Source organism: Elephas maximus, chromosome 10 (assembly GCF_024166365.1).
Source record: "Elephas maximus indicus isolate mEleMax1 chromosome 10, mEleMax1 primary haplotype, whole genome shotgun sequence".
Classification (NCBI taxonomy): domain Eukaryota; kingdom Metazoa; phylum Chordata; class Mammalia; order Proboscidea; family Elephantidae; genus Elephas; species Elephas maximus.
This window is the reverse complement of record NC_064828.1, coordinates 76,314,595-76,338,374: the sequence shown is the minus strand read 5'-3', so window position 1 is coordinate 76,338,374 and position 23,780 is coordinate 76,314,595. Positions and strand designations below refer to the sequence as shown.

The 23,780-nt window shown below is 36.2% G+C and overlaps 1 protein-coding gene across 8 annotated transcripts in view; it reads right to left on the bottom strand.

The window, feature by feature from the left end:
* SYNE2 (spectrin repeat containing nuclear envelope protein 2) overlaps positions 1–23,780 on the bottom strand; it is a 371,421-nt gene that overhangs the window by 182,265 nt on the left and 165,376 nt on the right. For all 8 annotated transcript variants that reach the window (XM_049899527.1, XM_049899530.1, XM_049899535.1 and 5 more), the window contains exons 33-45: positions 19,514–19,672; positions 18,721–18,882; positions 15,968–16,069; positions 14,810–15,010; positions 13,932–14,103; positions 13,278–13,390; positions 10,546–10,748; positions 9,951–10,070; positions 9,563–9,851; positions 8,000–8,148; positions 6,781–7,090; positions 4,911–5,075; positions 3,259–3,600 (exon numbers count right to left, since the gene is read on the bottom strand). In XM_049899527.1, the coding sequence (XP_049755484.1) occupies positions 3,259–3,600; positions 4,911–5,075; positions 6,781–7,090; positions 8,000–8,148; positions 9,563–9,851; positions 9,951–10,070; positions 10,546–10,748; positions 13,278–13,390; positions 13,932–14,103; positions 14,810–15,010; positions 15,968–16,069; positions 18,721–18,882; positions 19,514–19,672 (2,487 nt within the window). The remainder of the gene's footprint in view (positions 1–3,258; positions 3,601–4,910; positions 5,076–6,780; positions 7,091–7,999; positions 8,149–9,562; positions 9,852–9,950; positions 10,071–10,545; positions 10,749–13,277; positions 13,391–13,931; positions 14,104–14,809; positions 15,011–15,967; positions 16,070–18,720; positions 18,883–19,513; positions 19,673–23,780) is intronic.

Sequence of the window (23,780 nt, the reverse complement as noted above, 5' to 3'; positions counted from 1 at the left end):
GGTGATTGCAACCAATGCCAGAAAACAATTCATGTATAAATTTTTGAATAAGGGAAAAAAAAATTTTTTTTAACTGAGTTACCAAAATTAACAATGTCCAAAAGAGTCGTAATTTAACCCAAGATCTAAAGATCTTTCTTCAGTAAGTGATTTCCTTCTTGTTTTCGTACTGACTCCTGGCTGCTCACCCACAGCTGGAAGACTTCCACACTTTACCTAGATGTCTGATCATCTACCTTCAGGATTTATCTGTGGATGCCTTCTTAATCATCAAAATTATAAATGCTCGGAAAATTCTGAAAAGAACAATAAACCATTCAGACACACTGACTAGCAATTATACCGAATGACAAGAAAATGAAAGAAGTAATTACAGACAAAAGACTTTTTAAAAAGCAATTATGTCATGTAAGTTGACATTTGGGAAGGATGGGGCAAGAAAGATCATCCAATGCTAGTTAAGCTGTAATGCTGCTTTGTAATATTTTTAGAAAAATAATAAATTAGGAATGTATGATCTTCCCTGTTTTTTCCCTTTATCATTTCTGTTTATGGACAACTAAAATCTTAAGAGATTAGGCAGTCTACTTTTTAGCCACTGTCCAATTTTTTACTTCATTTAATCTATGTAGGAAGGGGGAGATGGTAAACAGTTCTGCCTGCTTAAGCTTAAAAACTTAGAAATTCCCAACTACAAAAACATCCAGTTTGAAGTTATATCGTAACCCCCCACCAATCAGACTGCATTTTGCTTTCTTTTGTCTCTAGGCCTGTCTTTATGTTTCTGATATGATAAGAAAAGATCAACCAAAGGCTCAGATTATCAAATATTCCTTAAATTTCATCTAAAATTAAATTCTTGACAATAGATTCAAATAGATACATGTTCAACGGCAATTTTTGAAAATAGTAATCATCTTTTTCACAAACTGTAAGATGAAATAAAATTTATTTCTTTAAAAGTTAAAAAAACTATTTTAAATAATTTGATAGATTCCAATAGGGCATGTGAAGTAAGCATTAATTAGATATTTAATTAGTGCTAGATTTTAAGGTGTAGCAACCGTATCCTCAGATTCCAGAAGAACAAAAGCAAGTTCCAATAAATGTTCACTAAGTTTAATGACTTAAGTGCTTATTTTCACTATCGCAATAGCTTTAATTAGACTTATGATTCAGTAAATTGTGCTTTTGTGTGCTCTGTGCATTCATCTTATGGAGACTCCTGCTTAAGTAATTTATACTGGGCTGAGGCATTTTTCACATTACGATTGTATTATAGTTATCTGTGTAGGTTCCTGGAAACCCTGGTGGCATAGTGGTTAAGTGCTATGGCTGCTAACCAAGAGGTCAGCTGTTTGAATCTGCCAGGTGCTCCTTGGAAACTCTATGGGGGCAGTTCTACTCTGTCTTATAGGGTCACTATGAGTTGGAATCGACTCGATGGCAGTGGGTTTGGTTTTGTTTTTTTTATGTAGGTTCCAGGGTAGCACAAATGGTTTGTACTCATCTACTAACCTAAAAGTTGGTGGTTGAAACCTACCCAGCAGCACCAAGGAAGAAAGGCCTGGTAATCTGTTTCCATAAAGTTACAGCCAAGGAAACCCTATGGAGCAGTTCTACTCTACAACACATGGGGTTGTCGTGAGTCAGAAACAAACTTGACAGCAACGGGTTTGGTTTGGTTTATGTATATATTTTATCTTTTACTAGTTGTTATTCAACTTTAAAATTGCTCTGTACTTTACAGTTTAATACTGTATAGAGTAAACTAAACCCAGCTGATATTTATAGTCAAGAAAATAAGAAGCACAGATTCAGAAAAATATTCATGTTACAAGAGTTGAAAAATACAATATTGCTAGAGAATTAAAACTTGTTTTCTATAATCCAAGCTTGTGAATATTATTTCAAGACTTAAGTCCTTCCACCTTCTTTGAAAAAAATAATTTTAATGAAGTATCATAAATCACAATAATTCATTCAAAATTGAGTAAAATTTTAATCAGTTAAAAAAATCTCTTGCCATTGGATTATACAGTTTTCAATATATGCTACTGAATTTTGGGACTATGTAGTCAAAATGGGTCTGAGAGGTCAATTTTTAAAGTTATCAGGCAACTTCCTTTAGTAATGTCATAGAACAACAGGACTTTGCCCCACCCCCAACGCCCCCACCTTTAAAATCTGTCTCACAGGACGCACTCAGGTATTTTTCCTCTTTTATTTATCGATTTCACTTTAAATAATATTTAAGGAAGTTTCTTTTACACATACAACCTTAAAAGTCTCACCCATTGAGTCCTTAATCCCTAGCAATAAATAGCTAACCCCGCGGGATTTATAAGAAGAATTTCCTCATGATCAGAGAGATGCTCCCTTGGTATTTAACCTTGTGTTACCCATTTCTAGAAAATTCTATCTGATCCCTTTAATCCTTCATGCTTTTCTGTTTCAATAAGACAACAGAAGTTGGTGTTCCCTTGATTCCTGTTGATTATGTATTCCATAAAAAGCTAGTAAGAACTCACTCCTTAAGGGTCTAACCTTTGCTATTGTCTCCCTAGACCCTGGATTGTGAGATGTTGCCTGCCAGGGAGACCCTTTCAAATGTAGCTCTTTGTGCCTTTTCCATTTCAAACTCTAACCTACGGGAAAGCACTTTACGAGCCATAGGAAATGTACCCATTTCGTTGGTTAAAATGAAAAAAAAAAAAAAAAAAACTCTTCTTTCTTCTCCCCAGGGAAAATTAGGAGTCGGAATGTTGATACTCACATCCTAAATAATCTGACAACGTTTAAAAATATATTTGCAGCACAGGGTTAACATAGGAATAAAAAGATAAGAGCCTATCTTTTCAAACAGTCTTTGACTTCATTATAGACTTAAAAAAGAAAAAAAATTGGGCTCTTGAAGTTTTTTTCTAAGCGAATAGGTAAAGCACATTTTCTTTCATTGCCTTTCCCAATTTGCCTTTGTGTTCTTGACCCAAGAAATTATATCTGATTACATATCAGAGAGAATAATAAACCTAAATTGATGACGGACATTTTAACAGACTGAACAGTAATATTTCACCACTGAAATCCTGGACAGTTTTCTAAGGGCTCTTTTTACAAGTGGGCTTCATAAAATAGCCAACACATTGAGGGATTAATTATGAAATCAGAACGCTGATTCACAACCCTCTTTTCATAGTCCAACGCCTCTTCATTCTCAGATTCAATGTCTTAGAAAATGCAATACCAAGTACTTACCTTGTTTATTTCCCCAACTTCCTCCAACTTTTCCACGGCAGCCAAGTTCTGAGTGGACTCCAGCATATCACAAGTGACCTGCTTCTCTCCACCTGGCAGAGTAAACTCTTCTTTCTTTTCTGTCGAGTATTTTGATTTGAGGATGCTATTGAGACAATTCTCCGTCTCCTGCTTAGCAGATTCAAGTCCGTTTACCAGATCTTTTTGTTTACACTTAAGTGATGTTATATGGTCCTTAATAATCTTCTGTCCCACTGAAGATGTATTTTGCTTGACGGATTCTGCTAAAGCTAAAATCTTCTCTAATGTACCATCTTGTAAACTGAGTTTATTCTCTAGTTCCTGTGAGTGGGGAAAAGGTTGTCACAAAAAGTATCTCCATTCAATTGTCACAAGAGTTAGTTGAATTTTGTAAATTACAACATGTTTTGTTTCACTAGTGGAAAACATAAAAAACACTAAACTCATCACAAAGTTGAAACTCTGAGTAAAATTTAAACCAGTGTAGTATCCCCGATCAAATTCTCAAACTGATTTTACTAAAGACTAGAAGTTTACAAGTAACACAAACAATTTTCACAGCACAGTTCCTGGAACATAGGAGACAACCAACAGATAATCATTGAATATACATTTTGTTCAAGAGACAGGCTTTTTACACAGTCCTAACACTAAATCATACATGCCTACTATGTGCAAAGTATTGGAAAAAATAAGTCGTTTAGAAGGTGTCTATAAGAATCTATTATTAATATTTAAAATTCAGAGCAAAGCTTTGTGGGTGATAAGAAATCAATATAAGGACTTAACCAAAGTTAACTAAATGCATGAATGGATGAAGCTAATATGAGAACTCTGGGCTCAAAACGAATTTGAGGTATTATAGTAACTACTGACGTCACTGGTTAAACAGCACAAGCTGAAGTTACTAGGTGACTTATGTATGATTAGTTGCTGTCCTAACTGGAGAGTGCTGGGTAGTGCAAATGGTTAATGAGTGAGGCTGCTAACTCAAAGGATAGAAGTTCAAGTCCACCGTAAGAAGCCTCGGAAGAAAGATGTGGCAATCTACTGCCAAAAATCAGCCACTGAAAATCCTGTGGAGGACAGCTCTACTCTGACATGCACGAGACTGCTATGAATCAGTCAACTCAACGGCAACTGGTACCCTAATTGGACCACACAATAAATAAATCTGCATTCATTCATTCATTCATTTATTCAACCAACCACCAGTACTATCTTGAAGCTAAAGATGAGTAAAATAAAGTGTTTTCAAGTACCTGTGGTCTAGTGGGATAGAAACACTAGTAAACAGACAATTATAATAGAGGAGATCTATGCTATGAAATATGCACAGATTATAGCCTAGGGACAAGGAGCAAAACCAGCCCAGGCATGGGGCAAGCCTGTCAGGAACACTTTCTGGAGGAGGTGATACTTGAGCTGAGTCTTGAAGGATAAGTAGAAGTTAGCCAGGTGATGAAAGGGCCGGAGGAGAAAGCATTACAGATAGAAGAAAAATTATGGCAAAAGGTAAAGAGGCAGGGGTACATATGGGGAATTTAGGAAACTACAAGTTGGATTCAGTCAAGTTGTAATTAATACTGATTTTTTAAAAATATCTATCATGTCTGAAAATTGTTTAATACCTGCAGTTTCTTCAATTTTTCCTCAACTGCTACTTGATCCACAGGCTTATCAGAAAAACTGTCAAGTTCTTTGCAGAAATTGTCCAATGTGGCATTCAGGTCTGTGACACAAACCTGGTACGTGTCGTGCTCTTGAACATGACCTTCCAACTTTTGCACAGAATCCTAAAAATAAAACCATCGACAATTTACAAATTATTTCTCTCTGAACTTTTTCACTTAGAAAATAATTACATTTTTTCATAAATATTTGCTTTGTGAGGTTTCGTTTTGAAACAAGAATACGGCCATAAATTGTCTAGCATTCTTAAGTAAAGATTTAAAGTCTGAGATATTTCATTGTAAAAAGAATGGCCCTTATTGAAACCACATTTGTTGCCCTTGTGCTTCTCTGCCTTCATTTTATTTATGAAAACAATTTTATCTGTCAAGAGCTTTTCAAAACTTAATGGCTACAAATTATATAATCAAATCACAAACATTTGTAATAAAGCAGCTCCCTTAATTCTCTAAATGAGACTATAAGATCAACCTAACCCCAGATCCCTTTCCTAAGATTCAAAATCGAAAGCTGTGTGTTAGGAAAAAGCAATCCTTACTCAAGAGCAAAGGCTTTTCCAGCATTTCTCCTTGGGATGAAAAATAATAATAATAAGGTGGCCATATCTGAACAGGGAAACCCTGGTAGCGTAGCGGTTAAGTGCTACGGCTGCTAACCAAAAGGCCAGCAGTTCAAATCCACCAGGTACTCCTTAGAAACTCTATGGGGGCAGTTCTACTCTGTCCTACAGGGTTGCTAGGAGTCGGAATTGACTTGATGGCAACAGGTTTGGTTTGTATCTCATCAGAAAAGTATTAACTATTTGTTATGATTTGAATTGTGTCCCCCCTAAAACATGTATTGAAATCCTGGCTCCTATATCTGTAAATATGATCCTGTTTGGAAATAAGGACTTCTTTGTTATGTTAATTAGATCATCTGGGAATAATCTAATCACTTCTGAGTTATAAAAAGAGCAGAATAGACACAAAGATGCAAACAGGGAGAAGAAAAAGACAAATGACACCGCCAGATGAATCTGCAAGGATTGTTGACAGCTACTAGAAGCTGAAATAGACAAGGAAGTACCTCCCCTTACAGCCACACCCTCAATTCGGATTTCTAGCCTCCTGAACTGTGAGAAAATAAATTTCTGTTCTTTCAAGCCAGAACATTTCTGTTACGGCAGTATTAGGTAACTAAGACACTATTAAACTAAAAAAACTTACAGCCAAGCAGATTTCTTACCCAGGTAATTTTTACATTGAATGTGGCTTTCAGTGTGCTGCAAAGAATTATAAATGGTTTTCTCAAGAGAATATACCCCTTCATGAAAAGCTGACATTTTACCTCTTAATGCAGATCATACGGAAGGACCTCCAAAGAGGGGTACTGATTAGAAGGTGTATACAGAATAACTAATACAAACTATTACAATAGGTTGATAAAAGATGGATGGAGGGAGGGATGGAGGCATGGAGGGACGGAGGGACGGAGGGACGGATGGACGGACAAATAGATAACGTTGATGCTATCTCCTTTATAAAGATGACTAAAATATCTCAAACCTTTGTATTTCTGAAAAAGAAACTGCAATAGGGGAAACAGCACATCATCAAACAATACACTATTTGGCACTCTACCAGAACGGACCGGATTCATTCCTCCATTACTGAGGAGTTAGTAGCTAAATCTAAAAATGATCAATTAAATTTAAAAAGCTTTTGGTCTAAAAAAAGAACAAAAAATAATTCCATATGAAAATTTTCTTTTATCAATTTATATACATAATTATGACAATTGTTAAAATTGTTATTTTGTCCGCTTTACCTGTAGTTGTTGAAGAAGACTTTCGTGTAGCTGCTTTATTTCCAGCCAAGGATCTTCACTTAAGTTGGGATTTTTAGTACATTCCAAGAGGTAATTTCCTTCAGATTTTGATCCCTTTAGCAAGGATGTCAAATCCTGTGCTTTCTGGAGGAATTTTTCATATTTTTTTAACTGAGATTTCTTCTCCTGCAAACCATTTTGCAGAGCAAGGCCTGCTTCTTGTTTCTTCTTTAGGTCTGTAAGGATGAGCCTCAGATCCTCCTTGCTTTGCAAATACTTCTCTCCTTCCAGCAAAAGCTTTTCTTGATGGCTAAATTTAACAAAATATAGTTGAAATGACATTTAAGAAAACAGAGTGCCATTGTACATGTTATAAAGCCATATGTGTTATAATAAAAACCATTAAAATAACACTAATGTATATTATCCCCAGAAACTCTTTTGGCATTATAATATTATAAACAGCACTGAGTTTAAATAAGAAATTAAAATATAGAAGTTATAAACAGTAGTACTAAAAATTGTTTTGTTACATAAAATTTGCCCTGAGAATAAATATTAATAATTTAAATTTCAAATTAGTACCATCAGTTCTTGTTACATAATTATCCTATATTTTACTCATTCATGTAAGTAATATAAGCTAACACTAAGTGTACTGACCAACTAGTTTAAGTTTTCTATAGCTGAAATTTAGATTTTCATACCTCCTTGGAAAAATGTAAAAGTCAGATTTCCACCAGACATTAAATGTACCATTTAAGACAGGTACTATGAATTAAGAGTTTTCACCAGAATCATATAAATTGAATCAGCCAACATTATTCAATGTTGAGGCATTTAAGAATCTGTTAAAATACATATTGAAAGGTATTACTCTACAGAGGTACCATGCAGATGTACTGAGGTTGTTTGGGGGAAGGGAGTTTTGGGGCGAAAGCAGGGAATTGAAGGTGGAATTATAAAATGATGTTACTTTGTTACTAAGAACCCCACAGGGATGCACAAGCTACATTAAATACTGTCATGACAGAGTCCCTCATATCTCGTCTGGAGAAATAGCCCTTGTTTCTGCCTCTGACATTGTGGATGGCCCTGACATTGCTGACTTTCTCTCCAATAGATATTATATTCAATTCCAGGAGGCCGACAAAACATACTTGTTATGGCTTCACTGCACAGTACAAAACAATGAAGCTGGTGAAGGCATGTCCTTTACCTTAGATACTTGTTGGCTAAATGGAGTGTGTTGTCCCACTCATTCCTGATATCAAGAGTCTTCTGAACCATGGGAGGCTTGCCGCTCTCAGCCTGCTTTGTGATGGTCTGTATTTTAGCGTCCCCTTCAGGCTTTAGTAAAATGATTTCCTGAATTAAATTTGAAAAATCTTATAATCTCACTCATACTTAGGGCTATTACAGATATAATTTTACTTGTTAACACTACATTGAGATTCTAACTACAGATTATATTTCAAAATTATCCTTTCATTTTTACATATATCCAGAAAACAGATTATCTCCCTTCATGTTATACAAAGTTGGTTCTCAATATACATTTTCCAGTCTAATCTGATCGCATTCCTGGTCTCCCCTTGATCTTCAACTGCCTACAAGTAAACCATATTCCAATAAAAAACTGGAAAATTTTTCTTTCTACCCATTCCATTCTTTGTAGATGGAGAATGAGGTTAACAATATGAACAAGGCATTTTTTTTTTAACAGCCAAGGTTAGACTATGGCTTCCCGCAAGAAAATGCAGCATGCGTTGTGCCAACTCTCATCTCTCCACCATAACACAATTACTTCCCTTTCTCTGTTCTTCTCTTTCCAGCCTTTGCTCTGACAATCAGGTTCTTCTCTTCCTGGAAACACTACTCAAGATTTACCTTCTCTGGGAAACATTTTAGACAAAAATCTCAAATTATTTCAATTACTTCAATAAGTCTCACTAACCCCCACAGCTCTTCATTACTCTTCACCCTTCGTTCCTCTAAATGCTTAATGTGTTTCTGATTCTCCGGGGGCCCTGGTGGCGCACCGGATAAGCGTCTGGCTGTTAACCAAAAGGCTGGCTGTTCGAATCCACCAGGTGCTCCCTGGAAACCCTAATGGGGCAGTTCTATTCTGTCCTATAGGGTCGCTGTGAGTTGCAATCCACTTGACGGCAATGGGTTTGTTTTTGGTTTTTTTGGAGTTCCTTTTAAGCACATGTGTTTTTGTCACATGTATTCTTACTTAGCAATGCCTATTTAATTTCCCCTTAGATAGAAAATGACCTCAGGGGAGCTTGGGTCTTCTATGCTCTCAATATCCAACAATCATCAGCAATCCACTCAGTTGCTAACAAGCTTTATGACCCACACATATCCACTCTGGAAAAGATGTCCTCTCCATCTCTGCTCTTAACATTGTTGATGCCCCTGCTATACTGACATATATTCTTTTTAAATTCTAGCCAATCCCACTGGCTGCAGTTTTAATTTTTCATCTTTATTTCAATTCTTCTGCACTCACTGAAGATGGACAATTGGGCATTGCTCTCTCAATGGGAGAGGATATATTTTCACTCTTTCATAAGCATTAAAATAATTCTAGACCCATCACAATTCTCCTCTTTTATAAGGTGAATGATCTGAATTTCTTCAGCCTTTCCACAATGATCCTATTTTCCATTTAAAAAAACAAATCTTTGGAGATTTCATCTAAATCTTTTCAAAATTAGAGTTCACTCCGACCTTTAAAATTTAGTTTCCACTCTCACCTCTGAAATTTAGTTACCTTTATTTTTTTGATTCGTTCTTCAAGTGGCATTTTGACTTCAGGTGAATTCAAAACCATAAGGGACTCTTTAATCTCTGTTATCCAGTGAATTACATCATCAGCAAGATCATTAAAGCTCTGGTCCTTGGTAGGAAGTAACTTTTCTTCTTCCTCAATTTCACATAATTGTCTCAATAATGTCTGATATTTATCAATCAAATGTGTTGATTCAGCTATTATTTCTTCTTCAGTAAGCCCATATTCCTTCAAAGAGTTGTTCAGCTGGGCCAGAGATTCAAATTGTTCCCTGTAAATTGCAAATATCATTGAAAGTTTATAGGAACCACTGTGCTATGGAAAAAAACCATAGTCTCAGGAAACATACTTCATACAAGATCAGCTATACCTCTTTCTATCTAAGGCTTGGCAAAACAACTCAGCTTTCTCTCTTGACTCTTTCATTTCTTTCCATTTCTTTTCTTGATTAGTCAGCCAACTACTTAGGTTTCTGTGGTTCTCCTGGAGTCTGAAAGAACATTACACATGTTAGAATATAAAATAAGCAAAAATAGCAAAAAATATATATATCATGGAATTCATTTATGATACTGGCACTGAAGATTGACATGAACCTGTGAGCCAACCAAGTTTTTACTGTATATATTGAAATTCTTTAGAAAAAATTTAACTTGTAATATATCAAAACTTGAATAATAATAGTCCCTAAAAAAATTACAGTGGGATTTTACAATATTAAAACAATAAGCCACAAAAATGTATCATAAAGAACAGAAAACAAATAAAATTTTTGCATATTAGATAATTCGGAGAATTCTCAGAACTTCTATATATTGCTAAAGCCAAACTGGATGGAAAGGTATCTACTTTATTTGTGTAATGTGTGTGTATTGCATATCCCACTGCTTGCTGTACTGAAGCAGAGTATGTATGAAGAAATTGTTAGGTAACATGTTTTTTTACACGTTGCCTTTATTTCCTACCTCTGTAGCTGCTGTAAGCAGTCATCAAGCTCCTTTGCCTGTGCCTGGCATATGGACTCCATATTTTCTAACTCAAATTCTTGATTCGTAATCCAACTGCTAAGCTCTTTAACATTCGCTTTGGGTAGATGCTTCTTCACCTGATTCAGTACAGTTCCTACCTGCTGTATTTTACTGTCTCTTTCTTCAAGAGTCAGGAAATCCTTAAGAAAAAAAGTTAATTATGTTTTACTGGCAAGTATGGTCTCTGCCACCCACATGACTACTTTCCAAACCAGTATACAGATACACCACCCTTTTAGCATTCTATATAAATAAATGGCTATGGAAATGTGGATAAATCCAATGGCAAATGATCAAGAGAGGCCTTATGTCAGTTCTAGAATGTGTGGCATATTTGCATTTCTGTCTTACTTTCTGGGAATTAAGTCAAACAAAATAATGTGGTGCCACTGTGAAGGTCAATAGCAGCAAAGCCGGGGAAGCTACATTTTTCAATCCTGACTGTGCTCAACTTCTTAGTATTAGCTCCTTTTTGGTAATCAACACCCAAAGCTAAATAGACTATATTCCATTAAATTTTCTATAAACCAGAATTTTATTTCGATGTTTGCATTTCAAGATTTGGGTGTTAATTGCTGAGGTCCATGCAAAGTTAGGAAACCCTGGTGGTATAGTGGTTAAGTGCTAGGGCTGCTAACCAAAGGGTCGGCAGTTCGAATCTGCCAGGCGCTCCTTGGAAACTCTATGGGCCATTTCTACTCTGTCCTATAGGGTTGCTGTAAGTTGGAATCGACTCGAAGGCCCTGGGTTTGGTTTTGGTTTTTATGCAAAGTTAAAGGCACGGGAAAAAAAGTAAAACTCAAAAAGAGGAGGAGATTCTATCCAGAAAGGTTGGTACCCTCAAAGCAAAAAATTAATCTTAATTTGACTGTGCTATATAAATTGTAAGAAGCCCTGGTGGTGCAGTGGTTAAAGCAATCAACTGCTAACTGAGTGGTCGGTGGTTTAAAACCACCAGCAGCTCCACAGGAGAAAGATTTGGCAGTCTGCTTCTTTAGAGATTTATAGCCTCGGAAACTCTATGGGGTTGCTATGAGTCAGAATTCACTTGACGGCAGTGTTTTTTTTTTTCTTAATATATATGAGTTGTAAGGAGCACTGGTGGTGCAATGGTTAAGCTTCAGTTGCTAACCAAAAAGGTTGGAAGTTCGAATCTAACAGCCACTCCATGAGAGAAAGACCTGGCAGCCTGCTTCCATAAAGATTAAAGCCTAGAAAACCCTATGGGACAGTTCTACTGTGTCCTATGGGGACACTACGAGTCGGAATTGACTCAACAGTACACAATAACAACAACAATATAAACTTTAAATGGCCCTGTGCACTGTGTCATTTATTTTAGGCTACCTTTCATGGGAATGCCCACCATGGAGGCAGAGACATGTCTGCTTGGTACACTGCTGTATCCCCAGTGCCTGAAGTGCTTGACACATAGCGGACTTTCAGAATATTTGTTGAATAAATGGCTGGCTGAATATCCTTACTTTCACTGCAATTAGTAGTTAATTTAATTTTGTGAAAAGGTATTATGTTCATATGATTCAAAAAACCAATAAATATAAAAAGACATAATATGAAAAGTTTGCTTCCCATCCTTGTCTCCCAGTTCCCACCTCTACATCCCATCAAACCCATTGTCAATTCTGACTCATAGTGACTGACCCTATACAGATCGGAGTAGAATGGCCCCATAGGGTTTCCAAGGAGCAGCCGGTGGATTCCAACTGCTGACCTTTTGTTTAACAGCCAAAGCTCTTAGCCACTGCATATTAGTTTTTTGTGTATCTTTCCAGAGACTTTTTAACGCATATACCAACAGACACGAATATATCTTCTTTTCCCTTCCACTGTTTTAAGGTACATTTAGTACTGTAATATAAATACTGTCTGTACCCAGTGGTTTTTACCTAATATATCACCAAGATCTTTCCAATATTTCATAAAAAGCTCCCTCACTTCTTTTTAATGGCTCCATACTATTCTATTGTATGGCCGTACTATAATTTATTTAAACAAACGTTTATTGATAGATACTTAGGTTACTTTGAAACTTTTCCTATTACAGACAGCAATAAACAATTCTGATATCCACCATTTCACCAAAGTGTTAAGTATAACAACAGCATAAATTCCTGGAAGTGGAAACAGCTGGATCGAAGGGGACATGTATCTTTAACAGACCCTGTCCAAATTGCTCTACGGCAATTGCAAAGTTCAATTTACACTCAGGCCAGCAGTACACTGTATTTAAAAAAAAAAACAAAACTGACATACAAAAAGTCAAGAGGCTTCTTTCAAGAAAAGATTAAACTGGGTAAAAATCTTCATATACATGTATTTTTTTTTTAACAAATAGGATTTTAACAAAACTGAATTTACCAGTAAACCCAAAATTAAATAGTATCTTAGAAGGGGTATGAAACGACAGCTTTTTTAAACTCACTTGCACCCTTACCCAGTAAACAGAGTTTCAAAATCTTCTGGGAAAAAACTTTGTTTTTTTTTCCCCCAAGAATTTTGAAATACTAGTTTTAGAAATACTATCTCTTCTGTAAGGAAATTAACAAGTCAAAGTTAATAATCATCTTTTTTATTTAAACACAGTTCTATACCTCCAAAATTTCATAAATGTTTTAATATTTTTATTAAAATTTATACATAAACCTTACAGAAAGTTTTTGTAGCTTTTGTTCCACATTCTTTCTGGTTTCTGATGAATCAAAACATTCCTTAAGGTTCATTTTAATGTTGCTGAACCAGTCATTGAAGTTCTTGCACTGATCTGCAGGAAAATATATTTTAAAAAAGGGGATGGGGGAGAGAGCGAGCTGTATTCATTCAAGGAAGACCTCATAGATCTTGGTAAAGTAAGAGATTTTGAAATTTGCTTCCCACACCCTGGGTACAAGTCAATGTATAAGGTGCTTCCATACTCTGAAACTCAATTTTGAGGGCTAACAAAGCCTAGAAAATAATTATGGTATATTTTCTACACTAACCCTCCTTTCAAAGCTACAGGACACCCAGGACACATGGAAGGGCAGCCTGCTCACTGGCACACCCCCGGACTCATTGACCACAGTGAGGGGGTCAAACACCAAGAATCTGGTGACTTTCCTCCATGAAAGAGAGATTTGGGACTTGAAAGAATGATGTTAGTTATAGATCAGTGAGCTGTCCCTGCGAAAGATTTGTCTGAATATTATTTTCTTAACTATGGTCTATGCAACTAACACTCAGGCTTGGATTAGCTTTTACACTCACACTGATATAGTCATGCATCATGATTCCCAGAAACGCAGCAGAAGAATCATTGCACTCACCATTCAATAAATTAGAAAAGTGATCTTGCAAAACACTTTTTTTGGTATTAAATAAATCACTGACACTTTCATATTGCTTCTTTAATTCAGAGAGTTCCGGAGTCATACAGCCTATTTGATTCTCAAGTAATATCATACTGTGTTTTTGCTGCAGAATTTGCTGTTGTATCTCCTGAACGAAAACAAGCAAGCAAACAAGAACCTTAATTCTTTTAAAATTGGTAGATTTACACAAAGTATATTGCATCTCGATTGTTTTTGAAAAGAGATAGAGATGATTTTCTGTTGAGTAGGTCTGTTTTCCCTTTGCTGGTGAATTTATAAGGCAATGCAATTTAATCAAATAATTACTGTCCCTAAGCAATTCAAAGATAAAAATGCTAAATATACATGAACTGCTTTTCTGAGTTTTTCTTTTTTTCCCCAGGCTTTCCATTTTTGCTACCCTAAACAAGTGACCCATAAAAAACAAAACCATTGCTATGGAGTTGATTCCTACTCATAGCGACCATATAGGACAGAGTAGAACTGCCCCATAGGGTTTCCAAGGCTGTAAATCTTTATGGAAGCAGACTGCCACATCTTTCTCCCAGAGTGGCTGGTGAATTCGAACCACCAACCTTTTGGTTAGCAGACAAGCACTTAACTGCTGTGCCAGCAGGGCTCCTCTAAACACTTGAAGACTATGACCAATAAGTGTGAAAACAAATCCAAGTGCCTCCAGTGATCAGGCAAATGTTATAACTGAGTGAGGTGTTCAGCTGTAAGACAGTCTGACACAGTGATTAAGTCTTTGCAAACCCCGTTTGTGACAAAGACATTTGTTAACCATAAACTAGCTCAGAGTTTATATTTCACAAGAGAGAAGCGGCTGGTACCTCTAGTTTAGTAAAGATTTCCAAGCTGTCTGAAGGAGAAAGGGCATTTAAGAGGGATTCGGTCATTCCAATCTGGGTTTTCGCCTGGTCGAGATCTTCTCTTAGCTCATCTGTGTTACCACTGAGTGTGCAGCGGTTGGATTCACCTGTCAAACCCATTTTTACATGCTCCATTTTGTTCAAAATCGAAGACTCCATGACCTGAAATTATGAAATATATGAAATACTATAACAAACTTTGTTTAACTAGATTTCAAGACTAGATTGCTAGAGGATAAATTGAGACTTCATTTCATACAGGAATAAATTCTTCTCTACTTCTAATTCTTCATTGTTCTACATCGCTGTTACAGCAATTCAAATGTTGCCTTTAAGGGAAAAAGAGTAACATGAAAAAACTGAAATTAACATTCTCAGGTTTTTCAAGAAGACTGATTTGAATCCTGCCTCCTAAAACAAGTTTTATCCAGCACGCCAACTGCAGTGCTATCTCATGGTGCTCGTTCAAAAACATACTAAAACGTAAAAAACAAAGGCCAGCATTCATCGAGTGTTTAGTATGTGTACAGCATAATGGTAACAGGTTAAAGAAGGTTAAATAACTTGCCCAAGGTCACAAGGCTAGTAGGTGGCAGAAATCAGGACCTCACCCAGAAAGTCTAACTCCAGAGTACGTATTCAATCCACATATAACTTGATCTAAATAAAACTATAACAAAATCTTTACAAAACAAAATGAAACAAGTCAATCTCTCCATTTATCCATCTAGCTACTAAAATAAGGGTCATTTGAGTCATATTCTCCTTTCCTACACCCAGGGGACAAGGCTCTTCATGAAGAAACCCTTGTTTTATATGGCAGAATGAGCAACATCTCCCTTCTATACAGCAAGCCTATAAAATAAGTGAAATGAAGATAAAACAATGCAAAAACTACAATATTAATCACTCTTAAAATGGAGCAAATGTAATAAACTCTTCCAAATATTAAAAAAAAAAAAAGTTGGTTGGACTTACTATATGGATCCAATAAAAGTGAATTAAATAATGATCCTAATTTTATGTTAGGCTTCAGGTTTAGAATTTATGGTTTAAGAACACTGCTTAGAGGATATAAAGATGCTTCAATTGGGATTTTTTAAAGAAAAATTCTCTTACCTGCAATTCAAGAGGTACTTCACTGGTTTGAAGTAGAAATTGTATTTCAGCTACTCTTGCAAAAAATTCTGGAAGTTTTTGTTCTTGGACCCATAACTCTTCCTAAAACACATAATTTTAAAGATAAATATCATTTTATTTTCTGGTACCTATGATTACTGTAGTTCACATGTAGAAATTGCAACAGGCTTTTGAATTTCCCCCATCACTTTCTTTTTGACAGCAATCCGGGAGTAACAAATCCAAGTGCCTCCAGTGATCAGGCAAATGTTATAACTGAGTGAGGTGTTCAGCTATAAGACAGTCTGACACAGTGATTAAGTCTTTGCAAACCCCGTTTGTGACAAAGACATTTGTTAACCATAAACTAGCTCAGAGTTTAATGCAAAGAATGTAACTTAAGGTGATTTCCCTTGCTTCCTGAGTGATAACCCTTAGAATTTCCTGAATAGCTGAGGTACCTTTCATCATTTTAAAACTTCTGGGCTACACCTAAAGATTCGTGCAAATGATTGCCAGGAGCCCAGAGACCACCTGGCAATCTGATGTCAAATGATCTGAGTTAGAGGGGGGCATGGTTCAATCAATCATGTTAAAATTACCCAGGTTGATTTTCTATTCTACTCCCTCTTTGAAGAAAACTTCATGGTAACTAGCCTACACTGAGCCATTTGTATTTTTAGAAACAGAATGGTCTCCCTATATGCACACAGAATAAATGCTGAAATAAACTCTATGTTTTAATTATTTTTTTAACAAGACAATAGAGAGGGGTGAGGCCCATGCCAAAGGAGAATGCATGCCCTGCCTAAGGGCACTAAATTTCATAGACATGTTAATGTAAACTATGCCTTGGAGTCCCTGGGTGGTACAAATGGGTTAACAGAGCTTGGCTGCTAATCCAAAAGGTAGAGTTTCAAGTTCATCTAGAGGCCTCTGGTAATCTGAAAATTCAGCCACTGAAAACCCTAGGGAGCACAGTTCTACTCTGAGAACACAGGGTTGCCAAGAGTTGGAATTGACTTGATGACAACTGACTAAACTGCACAGATACGCTCTGGCAGAAAACAGCCCATAGGCTGAAAGTTTATAATCCTAAACTTCAGGTTTTTAGACAGCCTGTTGTTGCTGTTAGTTGCTGTTGAGTCGATTCCAACTCAGGGTGATCCGTGTGCGCAGAGCAGAATTGCTCCATAGGGTTTTCCAGGCTGTGAGCTTTTGGAAGCAACTTGCCAGGCCTTATTTCTAAGGTGCCTCTTGGTGAGTCTGAACTGCCCACCTTTCAGTTAGTAGTAGAACACTTAACCTTTTGTACCACCCAGGGACTCCCAGACAACCCGTACTTCAAACAAATTTAAGAGGCTGTGAGTCTTGATTCATTTATACTTAAAAAAAATTCACAGTTTTACTTCATAACCATTATTAAATGCCAAGGAAACTCATAAGTCTCCACAATTTTGAAAAAGTTTCCCAAATGCATAAAAATGGATATGTGAATTAAAAGTGAATAAAATGGCAAGAATTAGGGAAAAAAATGATATTGGAAGCATCAGCACTGCACACTGTAAAGCCATCATGCGTACACACACACGTACATTTTTATATTACATTGAACCATATAAACTGCCAAAATCTGACAGTTTGTTACCTATCAAAACAGTGATGTATATGGTCCAAACAAATAATATGTAAACACACAAGCAATCAGAATTCTTCCAACAGTTAAAGGAGATAACTTTGCCAAAGCCTGTGCTTGCTATTTAAAAAAACTGGATTTTTAAGCTTTGTCAAGATGCAGATATTCTGCTTTGAGAAAATCTTCTTGAGGCACTGCTAATTCAAAATATGAATGAAGTTTTCCATAACTGTGGTCTAGATCAAGAGTCGGCAAACTAAATCCTGTGGGCCAGAACCCTGTTTTTATAAATAAAGTTCTACTGAAATCCAGCTAGTTTCATGTATTTACGCATTGTCTATGAAAGGTTTCATGCTACAATAGTAGGAGTAAACAGTTGCAACAAAGGGCAAAGGGCAAAAGCACCCAAGCCTAAAGTATTTACTGTCAGACTCTTTAAGAAAAAGTCTGCATACCTCTGGCATCTAGACTGATCTCTCTTGGGAATAATTTTTCATTTCGCTAGGAGTTAACCATTTTTGTGCCATGAACCCATTTAGAAGTCTGTTGACCACCTTCTCAGGATATTTTAAAAATGAAAACAAATTTTGTAGAATTACAAAGGAAAACTATTAAAATGAGTCACACTTACCAAAATACAAAAAAGAGTAACTTGTGATTTAGTAATATCCAGATTTCTCTACTAACACCTTAAATAAAAAGGACTAGCAATAAATCGACTAAATACCATAATTTCATAATAGCTGCAACAAGTGGATTCTGATTCAAAAATATGTGTGATTTCTCTTGGTAACAAAGTCACATATAATGCTGATCATACTGTTTGCTACCTATGTTCACAATCCAAAGAAACACTACATTTTAGTTAGACATTTGTGAAAATAAGGACTTTATCCATGAACCCCCTGGGTGTCTGTGGATTCTGGATTAAGAATCCCTGTTAACATCTTCCTGGATATCACAAAAGGAAAGATAAAGGATTCAAGTTCCACTCAAGGGACAATGAAAGGAATAAAAGATTCTCTTGTGATTTTTCTACTCTCTGCAGAAAAGCAAACTCAATATTAAAATGTCAGCTTTGTATGAAAAAGCATATTATTTTATCTCTATAAATTACCTTCAGCCCTTCTCTTTCCACTTCTGTCAGTGCATGTAATTCCAATCTTTGATGGACCTTTTGAATCCATTCATCAATGACATCTTTTAAAGTAAAAAGTTTGTCCCACAAAGCCAGAGCTCGGCCAAGATTTTCATAGTAGTCTTCTGTCTTCTCATTTATCTACCATAATTAAAAATAGAAACATCACATTTAGGATGAGAAGTATGTAAAACATTGTTTCAGCCAAACAGTATTTTAAAAGAAAATATTAGTTTATCATTATGAGGTAAATAATGTGCTTTATACATCAACAAAAGAATTTGCCTTTAGCCTACCATGCACTCCTTTCTCCTACAAATTTTTTTTACCTGATTTGCTGCAGCTTATATGTAATTGAAAGCTCTAGCCCTAATTTCTAAAACACAATTTAAAAAACTGTTTTATAAAGCTGAGGTGAAGGTATAATGCAGACAAATCCTTAATTTGTAATTCATAAAATATACCACACACTACTTGATCAAAAATATGTTAAATTAATATTAAATGTCAATATCCTGCACGGGTGTGTAATGTATTAGTCTATTAATTTTTAAATAAAATAAGTGTATATTTCTACACCGAGACAATTACAAACCCATTGGCTAACAGTGCCTAACTATGGAGTTACTCATTAAGTTATACATTTTATATTATTTGAATGTTTTTTCACAAAAATCATTTCTGAATTTTGAAATTAGATAAAGGTACACACACGAAAAATAAGTTTGTTCTAAAATAGACAGAATTTCCATTCAATTAAATTATCACATACATCAAGCCATCTATCCACAATAACATTAGCCTCTTTCTCAAAAGGCGGCTCTTCAAAGGTTCTCATTTTATTTAGGTGGAATTGCAGATTTTTGCAGATCTGGTTTATCTTGTCTACATCTTCTAAATGTTCATTAAATTCCTCTTTGACAATTTCAATCTGTAAAAAGCATAGGAAACGTATTTTTGATACACTGAAGACAAGCTGATAAGAACTACAGTTTTATTATTAGTTATTCAGTGTAAACACAACATCATAACAAAGAATAATTCCTTCTTACATTATTCTTCTTTAAAGCAGGATTTGATTAGTCTACTTTCTCCATGAAAAGTTTTTAGAATCATAACCATCTGGTATAATGTAAATCTTAAACCCAAATATCTTCCCACTCTGCATGATGAAATATTTATAATGGTTTCAAGTCATGTTTCTAGTCCAAGTGACACGAGATTCACCCAAAAAAGCCACGATTTAATCACACAAAAAAATTAAAGTTCCTAGATTCCTCTAAGAAGAAATATGGAGTAGACATACTTTTCTCTGCCTTCCCACTAAAAACACTGAACATTATATATGAAACAAACATAAGAATACTCTGAAAGAGGGAAAGAAGGGAGATGGTTAAGTTCATCAGCTCCTTAAGAACAATAGTGGTGAATTCCCTGGGTTTTCTTTTTGCCTTAAATATCTCAGAAAGGCGCTAGAGTGGCAATCTGGAAACACCAACAAATGCCAACCCAAAAAAGCCCCAACAAATGTTTGCTTTTTCCAGACAAAGAACCAAAAAGAGGCAGCCTAGCAAAACAAACCATTTAGTAAATACATGTTCATTAGAGTAAAATACCACAGAAAAAACTGTGGACCAACTGCTGTCTATACTACAAAGGCTGAGTGGTGAACCCAGACTATCACCACCACCTAGCTGTAACAGGCAATCCCACATTCCACATCACCAGGGTGGTATCAGAAAAGACCAAGTAGAGCTGAGACTTTCATCCCTGCTAACCCCAAAAACCCACTGCCGTTGAGCTGATTCCGACTCATAGAGACCCTATAGGACAGAGTAGAACTGCCCCATAGAGTTTCTAAGGAGCACCTGGCAGATTTGAACTGCTGACCTCTTGGTTAGCAGCCGTAGCACTTAACCATTACACACCCGGGTAGTAACAGATTACTCCCCATGTGGTATCAGTAGAAGCCACATAGGGAGCAGTAAGTAGGCAGCTAAGGAGGAGTCTGTAGATGCCAAGTTAGGAACCAACAGTTACCCCTTCTCAGTAACAAGGAGTTCCCACCTTGGGTGTCAACAGAGGCCAGATGGGGATGCTGAACTTCTACCCCCATTTGGCAGTAATGAGGCAGCACCCAGCCTTCCCCTGAGGGAGTGGTGTCACAGAAAGCCGGCCAAAACAGAAGGTTTAAATAAGATCCATATTTCATAACTCAATATCCAAGATGTCCAGTTTTCAACAGAAAACCACTCATCATACCAAAAACCACTTAGATCTAAAGTGGAATGAAAAAAGATGATCAAAAGATGCCAACAGCAAGAGGAGAGACAGGTTAAAATTATCTCAAAAAGATTTTCAAGCAGCCATCAGAAAAATGTTTCAATGAGCATTATAAACACTTTTGAAACTAAAAAAAAAAAAAGGCTCAGCAATGAAATAAAAGATACAAAGAACATCCAAATGGAAATATTAGAACTGAAAATATAATAATCAAATAAAACACTCAATGCATGGGCTTAACAGTAGAACGGAGGGGAAAAAGAAAAGAATCCGTGAACTTCAACACAGAAAAATGAGAAATACAATCTGAAAAACAGAGAAAACTGGCTGAAAAAAAAGAACAAATTCAGCACCCTGTGGGGCTATAAAAACATCCAACATTAATGTCATTGAAGTCTCAGGAGGAAGAAACTGGGGCAGAGAAAATATTCAAAGAAATAATGACTGAAAAGTACTAAAGTTTAGCAAAAGACATAAATCTACAGATTGAAGAAGTTGAGCAAAAAGGATAAACTCAAAAGAAATCCACATGGAGGGAGACACATCATAGTCAAACTTCTGAAAACTAAAGACAAAAATTCTTAAAAGCATCCAAAAGAATGACACCACGCCTTTAGGGGATAAACAATTTGAGTAACAGTGGATTTCTCACAAGACATTATGGAGGTTGGAAGGAAGCAGCACAACATTTTTGAAGTGTTGAAAAGAACAAGCTGTCAACCCAAAATCTTATATCCAATAAAAATATACTTCAAGAATGAAGGAGAAATCAAGATATTCTGAGATGAGGGAAAACAAAGTGAATTTCTTACCAGCAGACCTAACATAAGGAATGGCTAGAGGAAGTTCTCTAAACAGAAAGGAAACGATAAGAAACAACATATTGGATCATCAGGAAGGAAGAAAGAACATGGTAAGCAAAATTATGGGTAAACGTGATAGGCTTTACTCTCCTCTTGAGTCTTCTAAATTATATTTAAAGAAAAATGGTAACATTGTTTGATATAGTTCTAAATGTATGCAGATGAAAATTTCAAGGCAATTACACTATAAACGAAAGAGGTTGCTGTTGTTGTTAGGTGCCACCGAGTCAGTTCCGACTCATGGTGGCTCTTTGTACAACAGAATGAAACACTGCCTGGTCCTGCATCATCCTCACAATCGTTTGCTATGTTTGAGCCCACCGTTGCAGCCATTGTGTCAATCCATCTCACTGAGGGTCTTCCTCTTTTTCACTTAACCTCTACTATACCATGCATGAAGTCCTTCTCCAGGGACTGGTCCCTCCTGATAACATGTCCAAGGTATGTGAGATGAAGTCTTGCCATCCTCACTTCTAAGAAGCATCAGCAATGATACCCCTCGTTCCACATCCTCGTTGGAATTCAGCTTGAATTTCTAGAAGTTCCCTTCCTGTCAATGCACTGCTTCAACCGTTTTTGAATTATCTTCAGCAAAATTTTACTTGCATGTGATATTAATGGTATTGGTCAATAATTTCCACTTTCTATTGGATCACTTTTCTTTGGAATAGGCACAAATATTGATCTCTTCCAGTTGGTTGGCCAAGTAGCTATTTTCCAAATTTCTTGGCATACACGAGTGAGTGCTTCCAGCATTGTATCCATTCGTTGAATATCTCAATTGGTATTCTGTCAACTCCAGGAGCCTTGTTTTTCATGAAGGCCTTCAGCAAACCTTGAACTTCTTCCTTCAGCACCATTGGTTCTTGATCATATGCTACTTCCTGAAATGGTTGGATGTCCAACAATTCTTTTTGGTACAGTGACTCTGTATACTCCTACTATCTTCTTTTCATGCTTCCTGTGTCATTTAATATTTTTCCTGTAGAATCCTTCAATATTGCAACTCAAGGCTTAAATTCTTTCTTCAGTTCTTTAAGCTTGAGAAGTGCAGAGAGTGTTCTTCCCTTTTGGTTTTCCAACTCCAGGTCTTAGCACATTTCATTATAACACTTTGTCTTCTTGAGCTGCCCTTTGAAATCTCCTGTTCAGCATTTTTACTTCATCATTTCATCCATTTGGTTTTGCTGCTCTATGTTCAAAAGCAAATCTCAGGGCCTTTTCTGACATCCATTTTGGTCTATTTTTTCTTTCCTGCCTTTTAATGACCTCTTGCTTTCTTCAGGTATAATGTCCTTGATGTCATTCCACAACTCGTCTGGTCTTTGGTCATTACTGTTCAGTGTGTCAAATCTCTTCTTGAAATGGTCTCCGAATTCAGATGGAATACACTCAAGGTTTTACTTTGGGTCTAGTGGACTTGTTTTAATCTTCTTCAGCTTCACCTTGAGCTTGCATATGAGCAATTGATGGTCTGTTCTGCAGTCGGCCTCTGGCCTTGTTCTGACTGATAATATTAAGCTTTGCCATCGTCTCTTTCCAGAGATGTAGTTGATTTGATTCCTGTGTATTCCACTTGGCAAGGTCCACATGTATCATTGCTGTTTATGTTGTTGAAGAAGGGTATTTCCAATGAATAAGTTATTGGTCTTGCAAAATTCTATCAAGTGATCTCCCACATCATTTCTACCACCAAGGCCATATTTTCCAATTACTGATCCTTCTTTGTTTCCAACTTTCGAATTCTAGTAATTATCAATGAATCTTGATTGCATGTTTGCTCAATTTCAGAATGCATAAGTTGGTAAAAATCTTCAATTTCTTCACGTTTGGCATTAGTTGTTGGGTCTGTAACATTATAACATGTCTGCTGTAGTTCTAAATGTATGCAGA